The 18,453-nt window shown below is 49.4% G+C and overlaps 1 protein-coding gene across 2 annotated transcripts; it reads left to right on the forward strand.

Moving 5' to 3' along the window:
- The first annotated feature begins 10,757 nt into the window (after positions 1-10,757).
- On the forward strand, positions 10,758-15,328 carry LOC123431183. 2 transcript variants are annotated; one of them, XR_006623048.1, is made up of 4 exons: positions 10,758-11,121; positions 11,239-11,341; positions 14,050-14,169; positions 14,958-15,328. XR_006623048.1 is itself a non-coding variant. In XM_045115021.1 (3 exons), the coding sequence occupies exons 1-2, from the start codon at positions 10,933-10,935 to the stop codon at positions 11,302-11,304; spliced, it is 255 nt and encodes an 84-aa protein (XP_044970956.1). In that variant the 5' UTR covers positions 10,758-10,932; the 3' UTR covers positions 11,305-11,341; positions 14,958-15,328. The 2 variants fall into 2 exon arrangements, 1 of the variants encoding a protein (XP_044970956.1); XM_045115021.1 differs by lacking the exon at positions 14,050-14,169.
- The last annotated feature ends 3,125 nt before the right edge of the window (positions 15,329-18,453 follow it).

Below are 18,453 nucleotides of genomic sequence, written 5' to 3' on the forward strand. Positions count from 1 at the left end.
CCACTTTCGCTTTTACTTTGCTTTGTTACTTTGTTGCTTTCAGTTCTCACTTGGCAAACAATCTATAAGGGATTGACAACCCCTTCATAGCGTTGGGAGCAAGCTTTTGTGTTTGTGTAGGCACTTGTGATACTCCTTCACTGGATCGATACCTTGGTTTTCAAAACTGAGGGAAATACTTACTACCGCTGCGCTACATCACCCTTTCCGCTTCGAGGGAACACCAACGCAAGGCTCCAAGGCCACGGGGGAAATCCTTTGCATATTTGCCTAGGAAGTCCCTTAAGGCGTAGCCGTAGCAGAAGGATTCCTGGTGCCGTTGCTGAGGAGAATCAAGACAAGAATAGTCACCCGTTAGCATGCATTTCTGGCGCCATTGGAAGGTCTTTTGTTGCAGTAGCAGCCTCTCCCGGTAAAAACCCGGAACCCATTCGTCACTCCCGGTACACTGCCGGCAATGCCCGAAATCTTTCCTGAGGCCAAATGAAACAATCCTATATATCAATCTTCATTTTTGGACCATTCCGAAAACCCTCGTGATGTCCGTGATATCATCCGGGACTCTGTACAAACCTTCGGTCACCAACACAACTATAACTCAGCTATACCGAAATGTCACTGAACCTTAAGTGTGAAGACCCTGCGGGTTCGAGAACTATGCAGACATGACCTGAGACACTCCTCGGTCAATATCCAACAGCGGGACCTGGATGTCGATATTGGATCCTACATATTCTATGAAGATCTTATTGTTTGAACCTCTGTGCCAAGGATTCATATAATCCCGTATACCATTCCCTTTGTCCTTCAGTATGTTACTTGCCCAAGATTTGATCGTCGGTATCCCTATATCTATTTCAATCTCGTTACCGGCGATTCTCTTTACTCGTTCCGTAATACAAGATCCCATGACTAACACTTTAGCCACATTGCTTGCAAGGCTTATATGTGATGTTATATTACCGAGTGGGCCCCGAGATACCTCTCTGTCACACGGAGTGACAAATCCCAGTCTTGATCCATGCTAACTCAATGGACACCTTCAGAGATACCTGTAGAGCACCTTTATAGTCACCCAGTAACGTTGCGACGTTTGATACACACAAGGTATTACTCTGGTGTCAGTGAGTTACATGATCTCATGGTCATAGGAATGAATACTTGACACGCAGAAAACAATAGCAACAAAATGACACGGTCACATGCTACGTTTATAGTTTGAGTCTTGTCCATCACATCATTCTCCCAATGATGTGATCTAGTCATCAAGGGACAACACTTGCATATGGTCAGAAAACCTTAACCATCCTTGATTAACTGGCTAGTCAACTAGAGGCTTACTAGGAACATAGTTTTGTCTATATATCCACACATGCATTTATGTTTTCATTCAATACAATTATAGCATGGATAATAAACGATTATCTTGAAACAGGAAATATAATAATAACTATTTTATCATTGCCTCTAGCGCATATTTCCAACAGTCTCCCACTTGCACTAGAGTCATTAATCTAGTCTCACATCGCTATGTGATTTACATTGGAATGAATCTAACACCCATACAATTCTGGTGTTTATCATGCTTCGCTCATGGAAGAGGTTTAGTCAGCGGATCTGCAACATTCAGATCCATGTGCACTTTGCAAATATTTATGTCCTCTCCTTCGACATACTCGCGGATCAGGTTGAAGCATCGTTTTATGTGTCTGGTATTCTTGTGAAACCTTGGTTCCTTGGCTAGAGCAATGGCACTAGTGTTGTCACAGAACAGAGTTATTGGATTTAGTGCACTCGACACAGCTCCAAGATCCGTCATGAACTGCTTCATCCAGACACCCTCCTTAGCCGCCTCCGAGGCAGCCATGTACTTTGCTTCACATGTAGAATCTGCTACGACGCTTTGCTTGGAACTGCACCAGCTTACCGCACCCCCGTTGAGAATAAATATGTATCCGGTTTGAGACTTAGAGTCATCTGTATCAGTGTCAAAGCTTGCATCGACGTAACCCTTTATGACGAGCTCTTTGTCACCTCCATAAACGAGAAACATTTCCTTAGTCCTTTTCAGGTACTTCAGAATATTCTTGACCGCCGCCCAGTGTTCCACTCCTGAATCACTTTGAAATCTTCCTGCCATACTTATGGCCAGGCTGATGTCCGGTCTTGTGCACAACATTGCATACATGATAGACCCTATGACTAAAGCATAGGGGACGGTACTCATCTTTTCTCTATCTTCTGCAGTTACTGGACATTGAGTCTTACTCAACTTTATACATTGTAACACAGGTAAGAACCCTTTCTTGGATTGTTCCATTTTGAACTTCTTCAAAACTTTCTCAAGGTATCTGCTTTGTGAAAGTCCTATCAGGCGTCTCGATCTATCTCTATAGATCTTAATACCTAATATGTAAGCAGCTTCTCCTAGGTCCTTCATTGAAGAACATTTGTTCAAGTAACCCTTTACGCTCTCCAAAAACTCCACATTTTTTCCAATCAGCAATATGTCATCCACATATAATATTAGAAACGCTACAGAGCTCCCACTCACTTTCTTGTATATACAAGATTCTCCAACAACTTGTATAAACCCAAACGCCTTGATCACCTCATCAAAATGCTTATTCCAACTCCGAGATGCTTGCACCAGTCCATAAGTGGATCGCTCGAGCTTGCATACTTTGTTAGCATTCTTTGGATCGACAAAACCTTCGGGTTGCACCATATACAACTCTTCCTTAACAAACCCATTAAGGAACGCCGTTTTGACATCCATCTGCCATATTTCATAATCGAAAAATGCAGCTGTTGCTAACATGATTCGGACGGATTTAAGCATCGCTACCGGTTAGAATGTCTCATTGTAATAAACTCCTTGAACTTTTGAAAAACCCTTTGCCACAAGTCGAGCTTTATAAACGGTCACATTACCGTGTGCGTCCGTCTTCTTCTTAAAGATCCATTTGTTCTGAATAGCCTTGTGACCTTCAGGTAATACTTCCAAAGTCCACACTTTGTTTTCATACATAGATCCTATCTTGGATTTCATGGCCTCTAACCATTTGTTGGAATCTGGGCCCACCATTGCTTCTTCATAATTCGCAGGCTCATTGTTGTCTCACAACATGATAGATAAGACAGGATTCTTGTACCACTCAGGAGCTGTACGTGATCTTGTCGACCTGCGAGGTCTGATAGTAACTTGATCCAAAGCTTCATGATCATCATCATTAGCTTCCTCCTCAACTCGTGTTGACTCGACAGGGATTTCCCTGTGCCCCGCGCCACCATCCTGTTGGAGCAGAGGTTCCACAACCTCATCAAGTTCTGTCTTCCTCCCACTCAATTCTTTCGAGAGAAACTCTCTTTGAAGAAAATTTCCCTTCTTAGCAACAAACACTTTGCCCTAGGATCTGAGATAGAAGGTGTACCCAATTGTCCCTTTTGGTAACCTATGAAGACACACTTTTCCACTTTGGGTTCCAGCTTTTCAGGCTCAAGCTTTTTGACATAAGCATCACATCCGCAAACTATAAGAAACGACAATTTTGGCCTCTTGCCATGCCATAGCTCAAATGGTGTCGTCTCAACGGATTTTGATGGTGCCCTATTTAAAGTGAATGCAGCTGTCTCTAATGCATAGCCCCAAAATGATAATGGTAAATCGGTAAGAGACATCATAGATTGCACCATATCTAACAAAGTACGATTACGACATTCGGACACACCATTACGTTGTGGTGTTCCAGGCGGTGTCAACTGTGAAACAATTCCACATTGTCTTAAGTGAGAACCAAACTCGAAACTCGGATATTCGCCACCTCGATCAGATCGTAGGAACCTGATCTTCTTGCTACGATGATTTTTAACTTCACTCTGAAATTGTTTGAACTTTTCAAACGTTTCAGACTTGTGCTTCATCAAATAGCTATATCCATACCTACTCAAATCATAAGTGAAGGTGAGAAAATAATGATATCCGCCGCGTGCCTCCACACTCATTGGTCCGCACACATCAGTATGTATGATTTCCAACAAGTCACTTGCACGCTCCATTGTTGCAGAGAACGGAGTCTTAGTCATCTTGCCCATGAGGCATGGTTCACACGTGTCAAGTGATTCAAAATCAAGTGACTCCAAAAGCCCGTCTGCATGGAGTTTCTTCATGCGCTTTACACCAATATGACCTAAGCGGCAGTGCCACAAAAGGGTTGAGCTATCATTGTTAACTCTACATCTTTTGGTCTCAATGTTATGGATATGTGTGTCATCACAATCAAGATTCAATATGAACAAACCCCTCACATTGGGTGCATGACCATAAAATATATTACTCATAAAAATAGAACAACCATTATTATCCGACTTAAATGAGAACCGTCTCGCAATAAACAAGATCCAGATATGATGTTCATGCTTAATGCGGGCACTAAATAACAATTATTTAAGTTCATAACTAAGACTGATGGTAACTGAAGTGAGATCGTGCCGACGGCGATTGCATCAACCTTGGAACCATTTCCTACGCGCATCGTCACTTCATCCTTCGCCAGCCTTCGTTTATTACGCAGTTCCTGCTTCGAGTTGCAAATGTGAGCAACAGAACCGGTATCAAATACCCAGGCACTACTGCGAGAGTTGGTTAGGTACACATCAATAACATGTATATCACATATACCTGGCTTGGCGTTGGCCGCCTTCTTATCAGCCAAATACTTGGGGCAGTTGCGCTTCGAGTGACCCATCCCCTTGCAATAATAGCACTCTGTTTTCGGCTTAGGTCTAGCCTTGGGTTTCTTCGTCGGAGGGGCAACAGTTTTGCCGCTCTTCTTGGAGTTACCATTCTTGCATTTGTCATTTCTCTTGAAACCAGTGGTCTTATTGACCATCAACACTTGATGTTCTTTCCGGATTTCTGACTCCGCGACTTTCAACATCGCAAATAACTCACCGGGTGACTTATTCATCCCTTGCATGTTATAGTTCAACACAAAGCTCTTGTAGCTAGGTGACAGTGATTGAAGAATTCTGTCAGTGATAGCCTCTTGCGGGAGTTCAATCCACAGCTCAGCTAGATGATTTGAGTACCCAGACATTTTGAGCACATGTTCACTGACAGACGAATTCTCCTCCATTTTGCAAGCATAGAATTTATCGGAGGTCTCATACCTCTCGATCCGGGCATTCTTCTCAAAGATAAACTTCAACTCCTCGAACATCTCATATGCTCCATGACGTTCAAAGCGTCGTTGAAGTCCCCGTTCTAAGAGATACAAGACTACACATTGAACTACTGAGTAGTCCTCCTTACGTGCTTGCCAAACGTTCAAAACATGTTGATCAGCCGTAGCGGGTGGTTCATCTCCTAGCGCTGCATCAAGGACATAATTCTTTTGTCTAGTTTAGGATAAGCCTCAGATTACGAGCCCAGACTACAAAGTTTCTCCCATCATCTTTCAGCTTAGCTTTCTCTAGAAACGTATTGAAATTCAGGGTTGCTACTGCGCGAGCTATTGATCTACAACATAAAATATTGCAAAGCGTACTTAGACTATGTTTAAGACAATTAGAGTTCAGCTAATCATATTACTAATAAACTCCCACTCAAATAGACATCCATCTAGTTATTTGAGTGTGGCATGATCCAAATTCACTAACTCAAGTCCGATCATCACGTGAGTTGAGTATAGTTTCAGTGGTAAACATCTCTATGCTAATCATATCAACCATACGATTCATGTTCGACCTTTCGGTCTCTTGTGTACCGAGGCCATGTATGTACATGCTAGGCTCATCAAGTTTAACCCGAGTGTTCCGCGCGTGCAACTGTTTTGCACCCGTTGTATGTGAACGTTGAGTCTATCACACCCGATCATCACGTGGTGTTTCGAAACGACGAACTGTGCATCGAACACAATTTATCTTGAAATTTTAGTGAGGGATCACCTTATAATGCTACCGTCGTTCTAAGCAAGATAAGGTGCATAAAAGGATTAGCATCACATGCAATTCATAAGTGACATCATATGGCCATGATCTTGTGCTTCTTGATCTCCATCACCAAAGCACCAGCATGATCTTCATTGTCACCGGCGCCACACCGTGATCTCCATCATCATGATCTCCATCATCGTGCCGCCATCGAGGTTGCCGTGCTATCTATGCTATCACTACTAAAGCTACAACCTAGCAATATAGTAAACACATCTGCAAGCACAAATGTTAGTTTAAAGACAACCCTATGGCTCCTGCCGGTTGCCGTAGCCTCGACGTGCAAGTCGATATTTAACTATTACAACATGATCAATTCATACATCCAATATATCACATCATGTCTTTGGCCATATCACATCACATGCATACCCTACAAAAACAAGTTAGACGTCCTCTAATTTGTTGTTGCATGTTTTACGTGGCTGTTATGGGTATCTAGTATGGTCGCATCTTACTTACGCAAAACCACAATGGTGATGTGCAAATTGCTATTTAACCTCTTTCCAAGGATCGCCTCGGTCAAATCCGATTCAACTAAAGTTGAAGAAACAGACACCCGCCAGTCATCTTTATGCAACAAGTTGCATGTTAGTCAATGAAACGGGTCTCTCATAAGCGTACGAGTAAGGTTGGTCCAGGCCGCTTCAATCCAACAATACCGCCGAATCGAGAAAATACTAAGGAGGGCAGCAAATCTAACATCAACGCCCACGAAAACTTTTGTGTTCTACTCGAGATTACATCTACACATGAACCTAGCTCATGATGCCACTGTTGGGGAATGTTGCATGGGAAACAAAAGTTCCTACGCACACGAAGACCTATCATGGTGATGATCATCTACGAGAGGGAGATCAGACCTACATATCCTTGTAGATCGCTAAGCGGAAAGCGTTAAGAAACGAGATTGATATAGTGGAACAGCTTCGTGATTCAAATCACCGTCGTCCCACGATCCGTCCCGATCTAGCACCGAACGGCGGCACCTCCGCGTTCAGCACACGTACAGCTCGATGACGATCTCCGCCTTGTTGATCTAGCAAGAGAGATGGGGAAGTAGATGAGTTCTCCGGCACTGTGATGGCGCGTCGGTGATGGTGATGATCTATTCCTGCAGGGCTCCGCCCGAGCTCCGTAGAAAACCGATCTAGAGGAAGAACTACGAAGTAGAGGTTTAGGATTGCACGTGGCAAAGTTGTGTCTCAAAAACCCTAAAACCTCTAGTATATATAGGAGGAGGGGAGGGGCTAGCCTTGGGGCTCAAGGGAGCCCCTAGGGCGTCAGCCGAAGGGAGGAGGAGGGACTCCCACTCCAATTCCGTTTGGAAGGTGGAGTCCCTTCCTTCCTTCCCACCTCCTTTTTTTTCTCCTTAGATTTTCCCCTTAGCCAAAATAGTCCTATTGGGCTGGCCTCACCAGCCCACCAAGGGCTGGTGCGACACCCATGGTCTATTAGGTTTTCTCCCGGGTGGGTGGCCCCTCCCGGTAAAAACCCAGAACCCATTCGTCACTCCCGGTACACTGTCGGCAATGCCCGAAATCTTTCCGAAGGCCAAATGAAACAACCCTGTATATCAATCTTCGTTTCCAGACCATTCCATAAACCCTCGTGATGTCCGTGATCTCATACGGGACTCCGAACAAACCGTCAGTCACCAACACCAATAACTCAACTATACCGAAACGTCACCGAACCAAGTGTGCAGACCCTGCGGGTTCGAGAACTATGCAGACATGACCTGAGACAGTCCCCGATGAGTATCCAACAGCGGGACCTGGATGTCCATATTGGATCCTACATATTCTACGAAGATCTTATCGGTTGAACCTCTGTGCCAAGGATTCATATAACAACGTATACCATTCCCTTTGTCCTTCGGTATGTTACTTGCCCGAGATTTGATCGTCGGTATCCCTATACCTATTTCAATCTCGTTACCGGCAAGTCTCTTTACTCGTTCCGTAATACAAGATCCCGTGACTAACACTTTAGCCACATTGCTTGCAAGGCTTATATGTGATGTTGTATTACCGAGTGGGCCCCGAGATACCTCTCCATCACACGGAGTGACAAATCCCAGTCTTGATCCATGCTAACTCAACGGACACCTTCGGAGATACCTGTAGAGCACCTTTATAGTCACCCAGTAACGTTGTGACGTTTGGTACACGCAAGGTATTCCTCCGGTGTTAGTGAGTTGCATGATCTCATGGTCATAGGAATGAATACTTGACACACAGAAAACAATAGCAACAAAATAACACGATCACATGCTACGTTTATAGTTTGGGTCTTGTCCATCACATCATTCTCCCAATGATGTGATCCAGTCATCAAGCGACAACACTTGCATATGGTCAGAAAACCTTAACCATCCTTGATTAACTGGCTAGTCAACTAGAGGCTTACTAGGGACATAGTTTTGTCTATATATCCACACATGCATTTATGTTTTCATTCAATACAATTATAGCATGGATAATAAACAATTATCTTGAAACAGAAAATATAATAATAACTATTTTATCATTGTCTCTAGGGCATATTTCCAATAGCCGGGTCACCATCGTCACCGGATCGCGCCCCGGCCTCGCCCTCGAGCGTGGCGCCCTCTACCCCGACGCTCCCATCGGACGCCTCCTCGGGCAACGCCCCCTCCAGCTCTAGTTCCCCGGCCACCACGGCGGTCCCTTCGGACGCCCCTCGCGCGCCTGGCATCGAGGACTCCGGGTCTCCGGTTGCGCCCCTCTCCGGGATGGTGACCCGGGCTCGCACTAGGACATTCCGATCTAGCACGCGCTATACCTGTGACGAGTACGCGTGTGCCGCCTCGACATCATCATCGTCTCCGCTACCATCCTCCGCTCGAACAACCCTTCGGGGTCCGAACTGGCTTGCTGCGATGCGCGAGGAGTTCGACGCCCTTCAACGCAACCATACGTGGCGGCTTGTTCCATGACCTCCCGATGCCAACGTCATCACTGGCAAGTCGGTGTTCCGCCACAAGACCCGCCCCCGATGGTTCTCTTGAGAGCCATAAGGCGCACTGGGTGGTACGCAAATTTCGACAGCGAGCTAGCGTTGACTTCATCGACACCTTTGCACCGGTCGTCAAACCGGGCACGATTCGCACCGTTCTTCAGTTGGCTGTCTCGCATGCTTGGCCTGTTCGTGAGCTATAGGTGTCCAACGCCTGCCTACATGGTCACCTCCAGGAACAGGTGTTCTGTCAGCACCCCACCGGCTTCATCGACGCCGCACACCCGAATCATGTGTGTTTGCTCTACATGTCGCTGTACGGATTGAAGCAGACACGCGGGGCTCGGTACCAGCGTATGGCGGCCTTCCTTCAGCAGATGGGGTTTCAGTCCACTCGCTCCGCCGCCCCACTCTTCATCTATCATCAGGGCGCCGGTACTGCGTACCTCCTCCTCTACATCGACGACATCATCCTGACAACATCCTCTTCCGCGCTGCACCACCAAATCATTGTTTGCCTTAGCGCTGAGTTTGCTCTCAAGGACTTGGGGGATCTGCACTACTTCCTCGGCATCGAGGTCATTCGTCGTCCTACCGGTTTCTTTGTGCATCAACAGAAGTACGCCCATGAGATTTTGGAGCGAGCGGGCATGCTTAACTGCAAGATTGCTTCCACGCCTGTTGATACAAAGGCAAAGGTGTCCGCCATTGAGGGATCTCCAACGTCCGACGCCGCCTTCTACGAGTCCATCATCGAAGCTCTTTAGTACCTCACACTGACGCAGCCGGATCTGCAGTACGTTGTGGGACAGGTGTGTCTTCACATGCACTCTCCGTGTGATACTCACTCAGCCATGCTAAAACGTGTTCTCCATTACATATGTGGCACCATGGCTATGGGTCTCACTCTAACGGCTTCCTCTGCCATCGGTCTCGTCACCTACTCTGACGCGGATTGGGCGGGCTACCCGGACACTCGTCGCTCCACCTCTGGTTACCGTGTCTACCTCAGGCCCTCTCTGATATTGTGGACGTCTAAACGACAACCCACGGTATCTCACTCGAGGGCTGAGACGGAGTACTGTGCTGTGGCTAATGTCGTTGCAGAGTGTTCCCCGCTCCGACAGCTGCTTCAGGAGTTGCTGATTGAGGTTTCTAAGGCCACACTTGTATTTTGCGACAACGTTTTTGCGGTCTACTCTCGGCCAACCCCGTTCATCATCGACGCACCAAACACATTGAACTCGACATTCATTTTGTTCGTGAACAGGTTGCGCCGATGTCATAACAAAGGGACCACCAACCTCGACCTTTGAGGGTTTTCGGTCCAGTCTATGCGTCTTCGGTGACGCTTCGACTGCGGGGTGTTGAACATGTAAACTTTGCGTACACGTGTATAAGTCTTGATTTTCTATATTGCACCTGAAACGTCTTCCTCATTTTATAATCTATATGTAACTTGAAAGACAAAACATGAATTACACACCTTGTACCTATACATGTGGCTGATGCATCATTAATGCAAATCATCGATGCATGCAATCTCTCTCCTCCTAACTTACACTCGAGACCGCCCCGGCGGCCGGCGCCCCACGACCATTATAACGTCTAACGTCGGTTGCACTCCACCGCGCGGGCGTCCTCGTCTCGTCGGTACGCCGTGCATCCGTGCGGCCGTGCACCTGGAAAAAAAAGGTGAGAGGTTGTTGGCGCCTCTTCCGTCCCATCGCCCGCGCCGCGCACGAAAAGAAGGGAAAAATGACCCATCCCCGCTCCGAGTCCGATCCATCCGATCCAACCACCGCCTTCCCATCCCGGCCGTGCAACGCCACGCAGCGAGGTGGAGGAGCAGGGATCCCCACAAAAACAGCACCCCCAGCGACAGCGAGCCGGGTCACGCGACGAGCGAGCGAGAAAAACGAGGCGAGACCTCCGACCCAGCCAGCCCGAATCTGAATGGCCTCCGCCACCCCGGCGGTGCCCGACCCCGCCCTCGGCCTCGGCCTCCGCCACCCCGGCGCCCTCGCCCGCCGCATCGCCATGGCGCGCGGAGCCGCCGTCGCGCCGGCACTTCGCCCCTGGCTCCTATTCGACGCCGTGCCCCTCGTCGTCGTCGTCCTCATCGCCGCGCACGTCCTCGCCCTCGTACGCACCCTCCTCCTCTGCCCTCCACTCAAACCCCCTTCCACCGGAGACACCCCTCCGAGCAGTCAGCGCTGGTCGGTTTCGGGCTGAACCTGGGTGTTTGCTGTGCTGTGGCAGGGCTACTGGATCTACAGGCTCGCCACCGACGGGTCCAAGCACCCCGCGCGGAGCAAGAAACACTAGACAAAGACGGCCGCAGGCCCCCAGTGGCTGCCTCGGTGTAAGGCCTTTCTTCCGTGCTCTTTCATCTCCCTCCTTTTTACTCATCATTGGCTGCAATTGTTATGATGGATTATGGTTTCAACTAGGATTGCTAGTTTTGCCGGTTGCGCGACAGGGTTTGTCTGAATGCCTAGTTACGGGGGTGATTCGTGCGATATCTGCGGGATTGTGGCTACCAGGCGAGCTCGCCGAAATGTTGGAATCAACACTGTGATAGTGTCGATATGTAGTATGCTTTTACATATCTACACTAATTCAGTGGCCAGTGGGTTTTGGGGCTTCAACCTGATTAACCGTTGGAGAGCTTGCCCGAATACCAATATATGGGTTCTACGTATTGTTGGAGTTAGCTTTTTGTTATTTACTCCTATAGGATAGTGGATAATAAATGAATGCAAAATTTTGGTGGATTCGGCTTGTTTTTTATTTTCAGTAGACCAGCATTACTTTAATAATGTAATTTTTGATTCTGACTATGTGTTTCCTGATTTGTTTGGGACATTTGCTTTATGAAAGCACTCTATAAGCATTGTCATGAAATAAACCGCTAATCCTCATATTAATTATGCATCTCTGTGTGCTGTGTGGCACTCATGTTTTGAGAAAACCCATTTGGGCTTATTAACTGGATAAGAGCATCTACAAACATGTTAGGGGGCCATATAGCCCATACGCGTACTTGGGCTTCACATGGGCCAGGCGCGGCTGTGCACCACCGCTGTTGGCTACAAGTACACGAAGGGAGAGCAGCAACCAATTCATCCGGTTGGATCAAAAAAGGCACGGGACGAACAGCTCCCTCTTCTTCCACCTTCAGCTCTCTCCTCTATTCTTCGGCCATTGTATCTCCATTGCTACATTGAAGCTTTGTAATCTTCATCTATGATTGAATATCAATTAGGCTGCTAACATCTGGTATCAGAGCCTCCTCACCACCCTTCCCAAATTCATCCGAAATTCTGCTCAATTTTCCCCCCACCTTTCCGTCCACCTCTACCACCACGAATCCTGCCTTGAAGGCCTACCTGGACAAGCTTCACACGAAGACTAGGGCACATTACGCAGAAATCCACAATCAACTCCAACTTCAGGAGGGCCTGCTCACCAAGCCATCCACGGGAGCACCGCCTCCGCCACTGACACATTCGGACGCCGTGGCCTTTGACGGCGGCCTCTCCATCGACACCATCATCCCTGTGATCGTCCCCGACGCCCTCTTTGCAACAACCCAGGCCTGGGAGGTCCATGTAGCCGCACACGACGCACCCACGATCTGCGCGGAGATGGCGCCTGTCACCTGTTCGACAGGGTGCTCAACCCAGATCGATGCCGTCACCAGCGTCGACAAGGTCCATGACACCGCCACCACAATCCACTAGAAGCTCGCGGTCGATTTCATCCACCAGGAGGTAGAGCAACCCACAACTGCGTAGGCGACACCCTTCATTAGCATCAGCCCATCCTCAACCGCCAAGGTCGTTCCTCCTGTGGTGACCATCACCGACGTCGAGCACAAGGCCAGTGTGCAGGAGCGGGAGGACACACCACTGCCCTCCTTCAACACCTCGACCCTAGCAGCAAGTGAGATGGACCACAACATGGTCCTCACCGTCTCCAACAACCTTACTTCACTGGCGCCGACCAAGTGCTCGACAAAATACCCCATCCCTACGGGCGACTGGGTGAAGCCTCATGACCGCGGAGTAGCGCCTTCTCTCGGTCGACGGGGATGGACCGCGCCCGCTGGTGGCAAGAGCCCGGTGCTGCCAAAGCCGCTGCCCGCTGCCGGTTGTGTCGGGCCGTCTTCGCCTCCGACTACGGCATGCACATCCGCACTAGAGCCGCGTGCACGAGCACCCATCGCTGCCCGGGTGGTGCGCGTGCCAGAGGGAAAGGGGAGATGACCGCTAGCCAGATCTAGAGTGGCGCGAAGCGGAAAGGGCGAGCGCGTCCTGCATTCCTACGGAGAGAGGTGGAGGAGCTAGCTCTGGACGTTAGGGAGCTCGAGCTACCACCGGTGTCCACCCGCAGGCGCTCAATGGCAAGTCGGAGCGCGATCTCCTCGTCGTCCAGGGCGTCGGAGGTATATCTGACGTCCTCCTCCTTGATGAGCCCGTCCAGTCGGTGGGATCAGGTTCGTTGCCGGAGCGCTCACGGAGTTGACCATAGCGGAGGGTAGGGTAGGGTTTGGGGGGGAGGGGGGGAGACGAGGAGAGCGGAGAAGACCAGAGAAGACAAGTGTGGACTGCGGTTTGACTAGGGTTCGTTGGATGTGATGGGGTTTTTGTGGGGTGGCATGGGCCCTAGCAGGCTGATCCGACGTGGCGCCCACGTCCGGGCGTCCCCATATCCGCCCCATATATGGGCTGGATATGGGGGTTGCCGGTCAATTCGGGCGTTTGGGCCGGATTTGGGGCGCCCGGTTGGGTCGTCCGGGTGTTTAGGCCGGATTTGGGCGCCCGGTTGGGTGGCATTTTCGCGTCGAGACACTGACAGGACAGCCCGTCCAGGCTTTTAGGGCAGGTATGGGGGGTCCGGTTATAGATGCTCTAAGCTATCTCACTCATTCTTCTTAGTATTCATATTGTTCTGTTGCGACAGAATCTTAAAAGTTTTCCAATTATTACCACTTTGATGCTTACCGAACCATGGGCTGCAGTAACTAGCAAACAACTATTTAACGTGTCTTCATGCTTCATTTTTCAGCTCTGCACTTTTGTGCTTGCTCTCCTGTATTGCCATTATAGTATTTTCAAGCCTTCTTGTGATCTTGGTGTCTTTTACGCTATTGGCCTGAAGTCCTCAAGCTAAGTGTTTGACATTGAAGTAATTTCAACAAACTGAGTTTTTATACCAGTTTCTTAGGTGGTATGCATCTCAAATGTAGAAAAAATGTTTTGCTCCTCATTTTTAGAATTTTAATGGACTTAGGGGTTCCAAGATAAAATGGTTGTCTAAAAAATGATGTTGATTATTTCTTTAGCTAGTATTTTGCACAAAGAAAATGAACAGTTAAACGTTGCTTAGCGTGTACATTATGTGAGATTGCGAATGGCCTTTCCCTTTGATGAGAAAAGGATGTGGTGACTCAGATGATGTAAACAACTTACTTGATTTTGTCCTATGCAAAGCTTGACTTTTGGAAGGCAACATTGTAATTTCTGAATAATATATTACCTTGAACAAGCATGTAGGAATTCTATCTTTTCTTTCAAATGCAAAAGAACATTCTTCATAAAAAATTGCCTCTCTGACATTATGTATCGACTTATTTATTCTACTGTGGATAAATCTTATCCCATCTGGAAGAAAATGGATATCATGATTCAGTCTGTTGCCTCCTTATGTTAAACAAGCATGTTCTGTAACCTCTTTAAACTATGTGTTCTTTTTTCTAGATGTTAGCAATGGGCTCTTTGGTGGTCTGCTAACAAAAATGTTTTGTTACTCCTTTTCCCATTCTCCCAATTCCACCAGTCTGTCCGCCCATCTAGCAACAAAAATGATGGAGCACAAATTGCTCCTTGAAATAACTTATCTGTGCTATGAATGTTTTGATTTTCTGTTTATGGTGTTACTGTTACATTTAATCATATTCATTCTCTTTGTTGCAGGCTTGTAGCTTGTTAGCCGTCTAGGTTTTTGCATCTCTGCTTGTTGATCTCCAAGGGTTCCCGTGTGAAGTGATGGCGTGGCGAAACTCATGAAAGAAGTGGAGGCAGGAAACCCGTCACTTGGAGTGATCTGTTCAGATGTTGGTTTCGAACGTGGCGTGAGCTGGTGCGTGAAAAGGGGCCGTCTATGGCCATACATAGCATAGCTTTGAGTTGTTGAAAAGGTTTGTCTACTCATAGATGATGTTTCTGTGTAAAAGACCTTTAGCTAGATATAAGTGCTCCCATTTTCATCTGATGTGGGCTTGTATAATCATACGAGAGCATCTTTTTCTTTGCCCCTGACCATGTAAGGTTGGCATTGAAGTTTCTACCCTGTCTGAACAAGTTGGTCATGGCACTGCAACCGCTTGCTCATGTGCGCACCTCCATGGCTATTATTCCTCCTGATGTCCCAGTTGACTGTACGCAGCAAGACCGCCATTTTTTTGGCCCCTTCCCCCGTCACCCTCCTCTGGCAACTCGGGGCGATACCCTAGTCGCCGCCGCCGACCTCTACTCCTTCCCTCGTCTCGCCGCTGGCGAAGCCGGATGGGTGGCGGTGGGGCATTATTTGCCCCCTCCCCCGTGTCGCCCTCCTCTGGCAACTCGGGGGCAAAACCCTAGTCGTCGTCGCCGACCACTACTCCTCCCCTTGTCGATGGTGGCGCAGCCGTGTTGTGGCTTGTCGCCGGGGGATGCTGGCTGGCCGTCGGGTGAGGGCGGGGTAGCGTGTCGCGGGTGGGTGTTGCACGGGCGGACCATCCTGGATTTGGGCTCAAGCGGGCCCGTGCGGGCCTGTCATGCCGGCGGCCTCGGCTCGCAGCGGATTGGCGCCCGGTGGTGGTGGCAATGTGGCGCGGGGTTTGGGGATGCGGTGGCAACACGGAGGCTCGCTGGATGAGCGTGCGGTGGTGTTCTCGAGCGAGCCTGATCTGGCTCAGGTGGTGACGAACACGATCTAGGCAGGTTGTGTCACTGGGTTCTTTGGTGTGCAGCGGAGTCGCCGGTCATCCTTTCGCTGAGATGGAAGGAGCGATAGTCTTTAATTCTGGTGCTGGATGCATCCAGGGCTTGGTACCTGGCATAGGTGCACATTTCTTCGGACGAAAGGCTTGCTCTTAGCGGGTGTCGGTAACATTTGTGGATGTTGCTTCCTTGTTGAAGGCTTCACCAAGGAGTTTTGTACCTATCCCGCTCTCGAGTTCTAGTCTCCGGGTGAAAACCGAGATCTGCCTGTCGGATTGGCGATGGCGACGCTCTTGACGTAATTTCTTCGATGGAAGCATGGTTTTGGAGATTGGCCTCTTAGCTGGAGCACCTTGTTTGTGGTTGAGCGGTTGACGGGGAGCTTCCGATGACGAGATGTGTGCGGTGGTGCATTTGGTCGTGGCTAGTGGGTGCTCGACGGTGGCTGCACATTTGAAGCACTCTGGACATGCGGGCAGCCTTAGACAAGTTAGGTTGGTCCTCCTCCCATCACCAGAGTGGCACATGCCCGCTTCTCTTTTGGATATGCCTTTTCTCTCCGGTGTCGATGAGTCTTTCAATCGGGCTTGCGGCGGTCATGATCAATACTTCAGAATGGTCCTTCTGGGTGAAGTTCTGGCGAAGTCGAAGTCGCCAGGCTGCGAGCGCGATGGGCGATATAGATGACTCCCACCTCCTCGGTGTTGCGCCTTTCTGTTTTGCGTTGTGTTGGCTCGGCCTCTTGGCGCCTTTGTATGTCTTAGTGGTGCTTTTGATCTAGTGTAGCTAGGTGATGTGGGCGGTATGCCCGTTGTATAGGTTTTCGCCCAGTTTCCTATATAAACCAAGCAGTTTCAGCCATCGGCTCCTTCTCCTGTAATGGAATCTTAGCAGCTCTCCTGCTAACTTAAAAAAAACTATTCCTCCTAATTATGCTTGGATTTGTGGAGAAGATTGCCCAACATATATGACCAGTGTACAACCATGCAGAACTAGCTCACTTGTCCGTAAATTTGTAAGAGCAACTCCAACCGTCTCACCCAAACGGACGCGCGCTTTGTGTGCATTTTATCCTTTTTAGGCGGCTTAAAAATTATAATAAACATTTTGAAAATATAGAAAACATTAATTAAACATTAATGCCGGTTTGGAAGGCCGGCAATACTCCACATTACATTAAACATAAAATTTAATAAGCTAAAAACAAGGAGGCGCGCTATTCTAGGCGGCGTCCTTGTCGTCATCGTCAGGGTCGGTGAGGTTGACAGCATTGGTGCTGGGCCAGCTCAAGGGAAGGCCGTCTCCGAGGCGGCACCGACATCGTTCGCCGGTGGTTGCACCGACGCTCTGTGGGCAGCAAGTCGTTCCTCCCCAGCTTCGGCCTCACGCTCCATCAGCTCGATCCGCCGGGCCTCTGTGCCTTCCTTCAACACCCGTCGTTGTTGTGAGTGCTCCAAGTAGGTCACCTCCTACTCCGGTGTCGCAACCAACGAGAAGGGTGGCGGGCTGACCAACTCGCGCACCACCTCGTCCCAGACGTACATCTCGGGCTTGAGGACCAGCCGTCTTGTCTCGGCGGGGAATGGTTGGGGCAACGGCGGCATGACTGCATCATCGGCAGCGGAGAGCGCCGTGGCCTCCGCAAGGTGCTTCTGGTAGGCCTCCTCCTCCTCCTTGAGGAATGTTTCCTCCTCGCTTGCACGCAGGACAGCTGCCAACGCGTTCTGGTAGGCGGCCTCCACCTCCTGGTCTTCTTCGTGCACAACAAGGGGCGGCTGCGGTCTAGCCACCACGTCGCGGACGCCATGTCGGCGCTGCTCCTCGTGCTCCCACGCGAACCAGGCCTCCCAGTGAGAGGAGTCTGCAGCGTAGACAGGGTTGCGTCGCTGCTCTGGCGTTAGCTGCTCCCGTAGATGCCTCATCTCCTCCGCATTCGCCCGCGCCAACCGCGGCACTGCTGGCACTAGGATCCTCTCCGGATCCAAATGTGAGTAGTGCAACAGCATAACATCAGGGTAAGGGAGGGGGACGCGGTGCTCCCAGTGTCACCTTGCCTGGTGCATTGGTACGTTGACCCGCTGGCGAGGCGGACGGGAAGACGCCGGTGACGGGAGCGCACGGACAGGGATGGCGGAGGACTTGCCCTTGTCTTTGTTTGAGAAGAAACCCATGGTGGCTAGGGTTTGCCGCCGGCGGGGGAGCAGCGTGTGGCTAGATGTGGATTGGGCGACTTCTGGAAGAGGATGAGACCGACCCCCCCACATGTTCAGATTAAAGAAGGAGACTAGTGGGTCGCTCATGCGTGGCCCCGCGGTGGGCGGTCGTTGTTAATAAAGACGACACTGACTTTGACCGGGCGCCACGTGTGGACGGGCGCGGACATGAGAAGGCGCATGCCGCATCCGCGCCGACGCATTTCACGCGCAATTTTGGGCCGCATGGACGCGAAGCGGACGCGTCTTGGGTTTGGGTCGGCGCGTTAGGCCTT

Source organism: Hordeum vulgare, chromosome 1H, assembly GCF_904849725.1.
Source record: "Hordeum vulgare subsp. vulgare chromosome 1H, MorexV3_pseudomolecules_assembly, whole genome shotgun sequence".
Lineage (NCBI taxonomy): Eukaryota > Viridiplantae > Streptophyta > Magnoliopsida > Poales > Poaceae > Hordeum > Hordeum vulgare.

Bases quoted from the DNA above. Each gene is read 5' to 3' on its own strand.
- LOC123431183 (XM_045115021.1), top strand. From the start codon at position 10,933: ATGGCCTCCGCCACCCCGGCGGTGCCCGACCCCGCCCTCGGCCTCGGC. The intron at 11,122-11,238 runs GTACGCACCCTC...GTGCTGTGGCAG, and splicing joins CCGCGCACGTCCTCGCCCTC to GGCTACTGGATCTACAGGCT.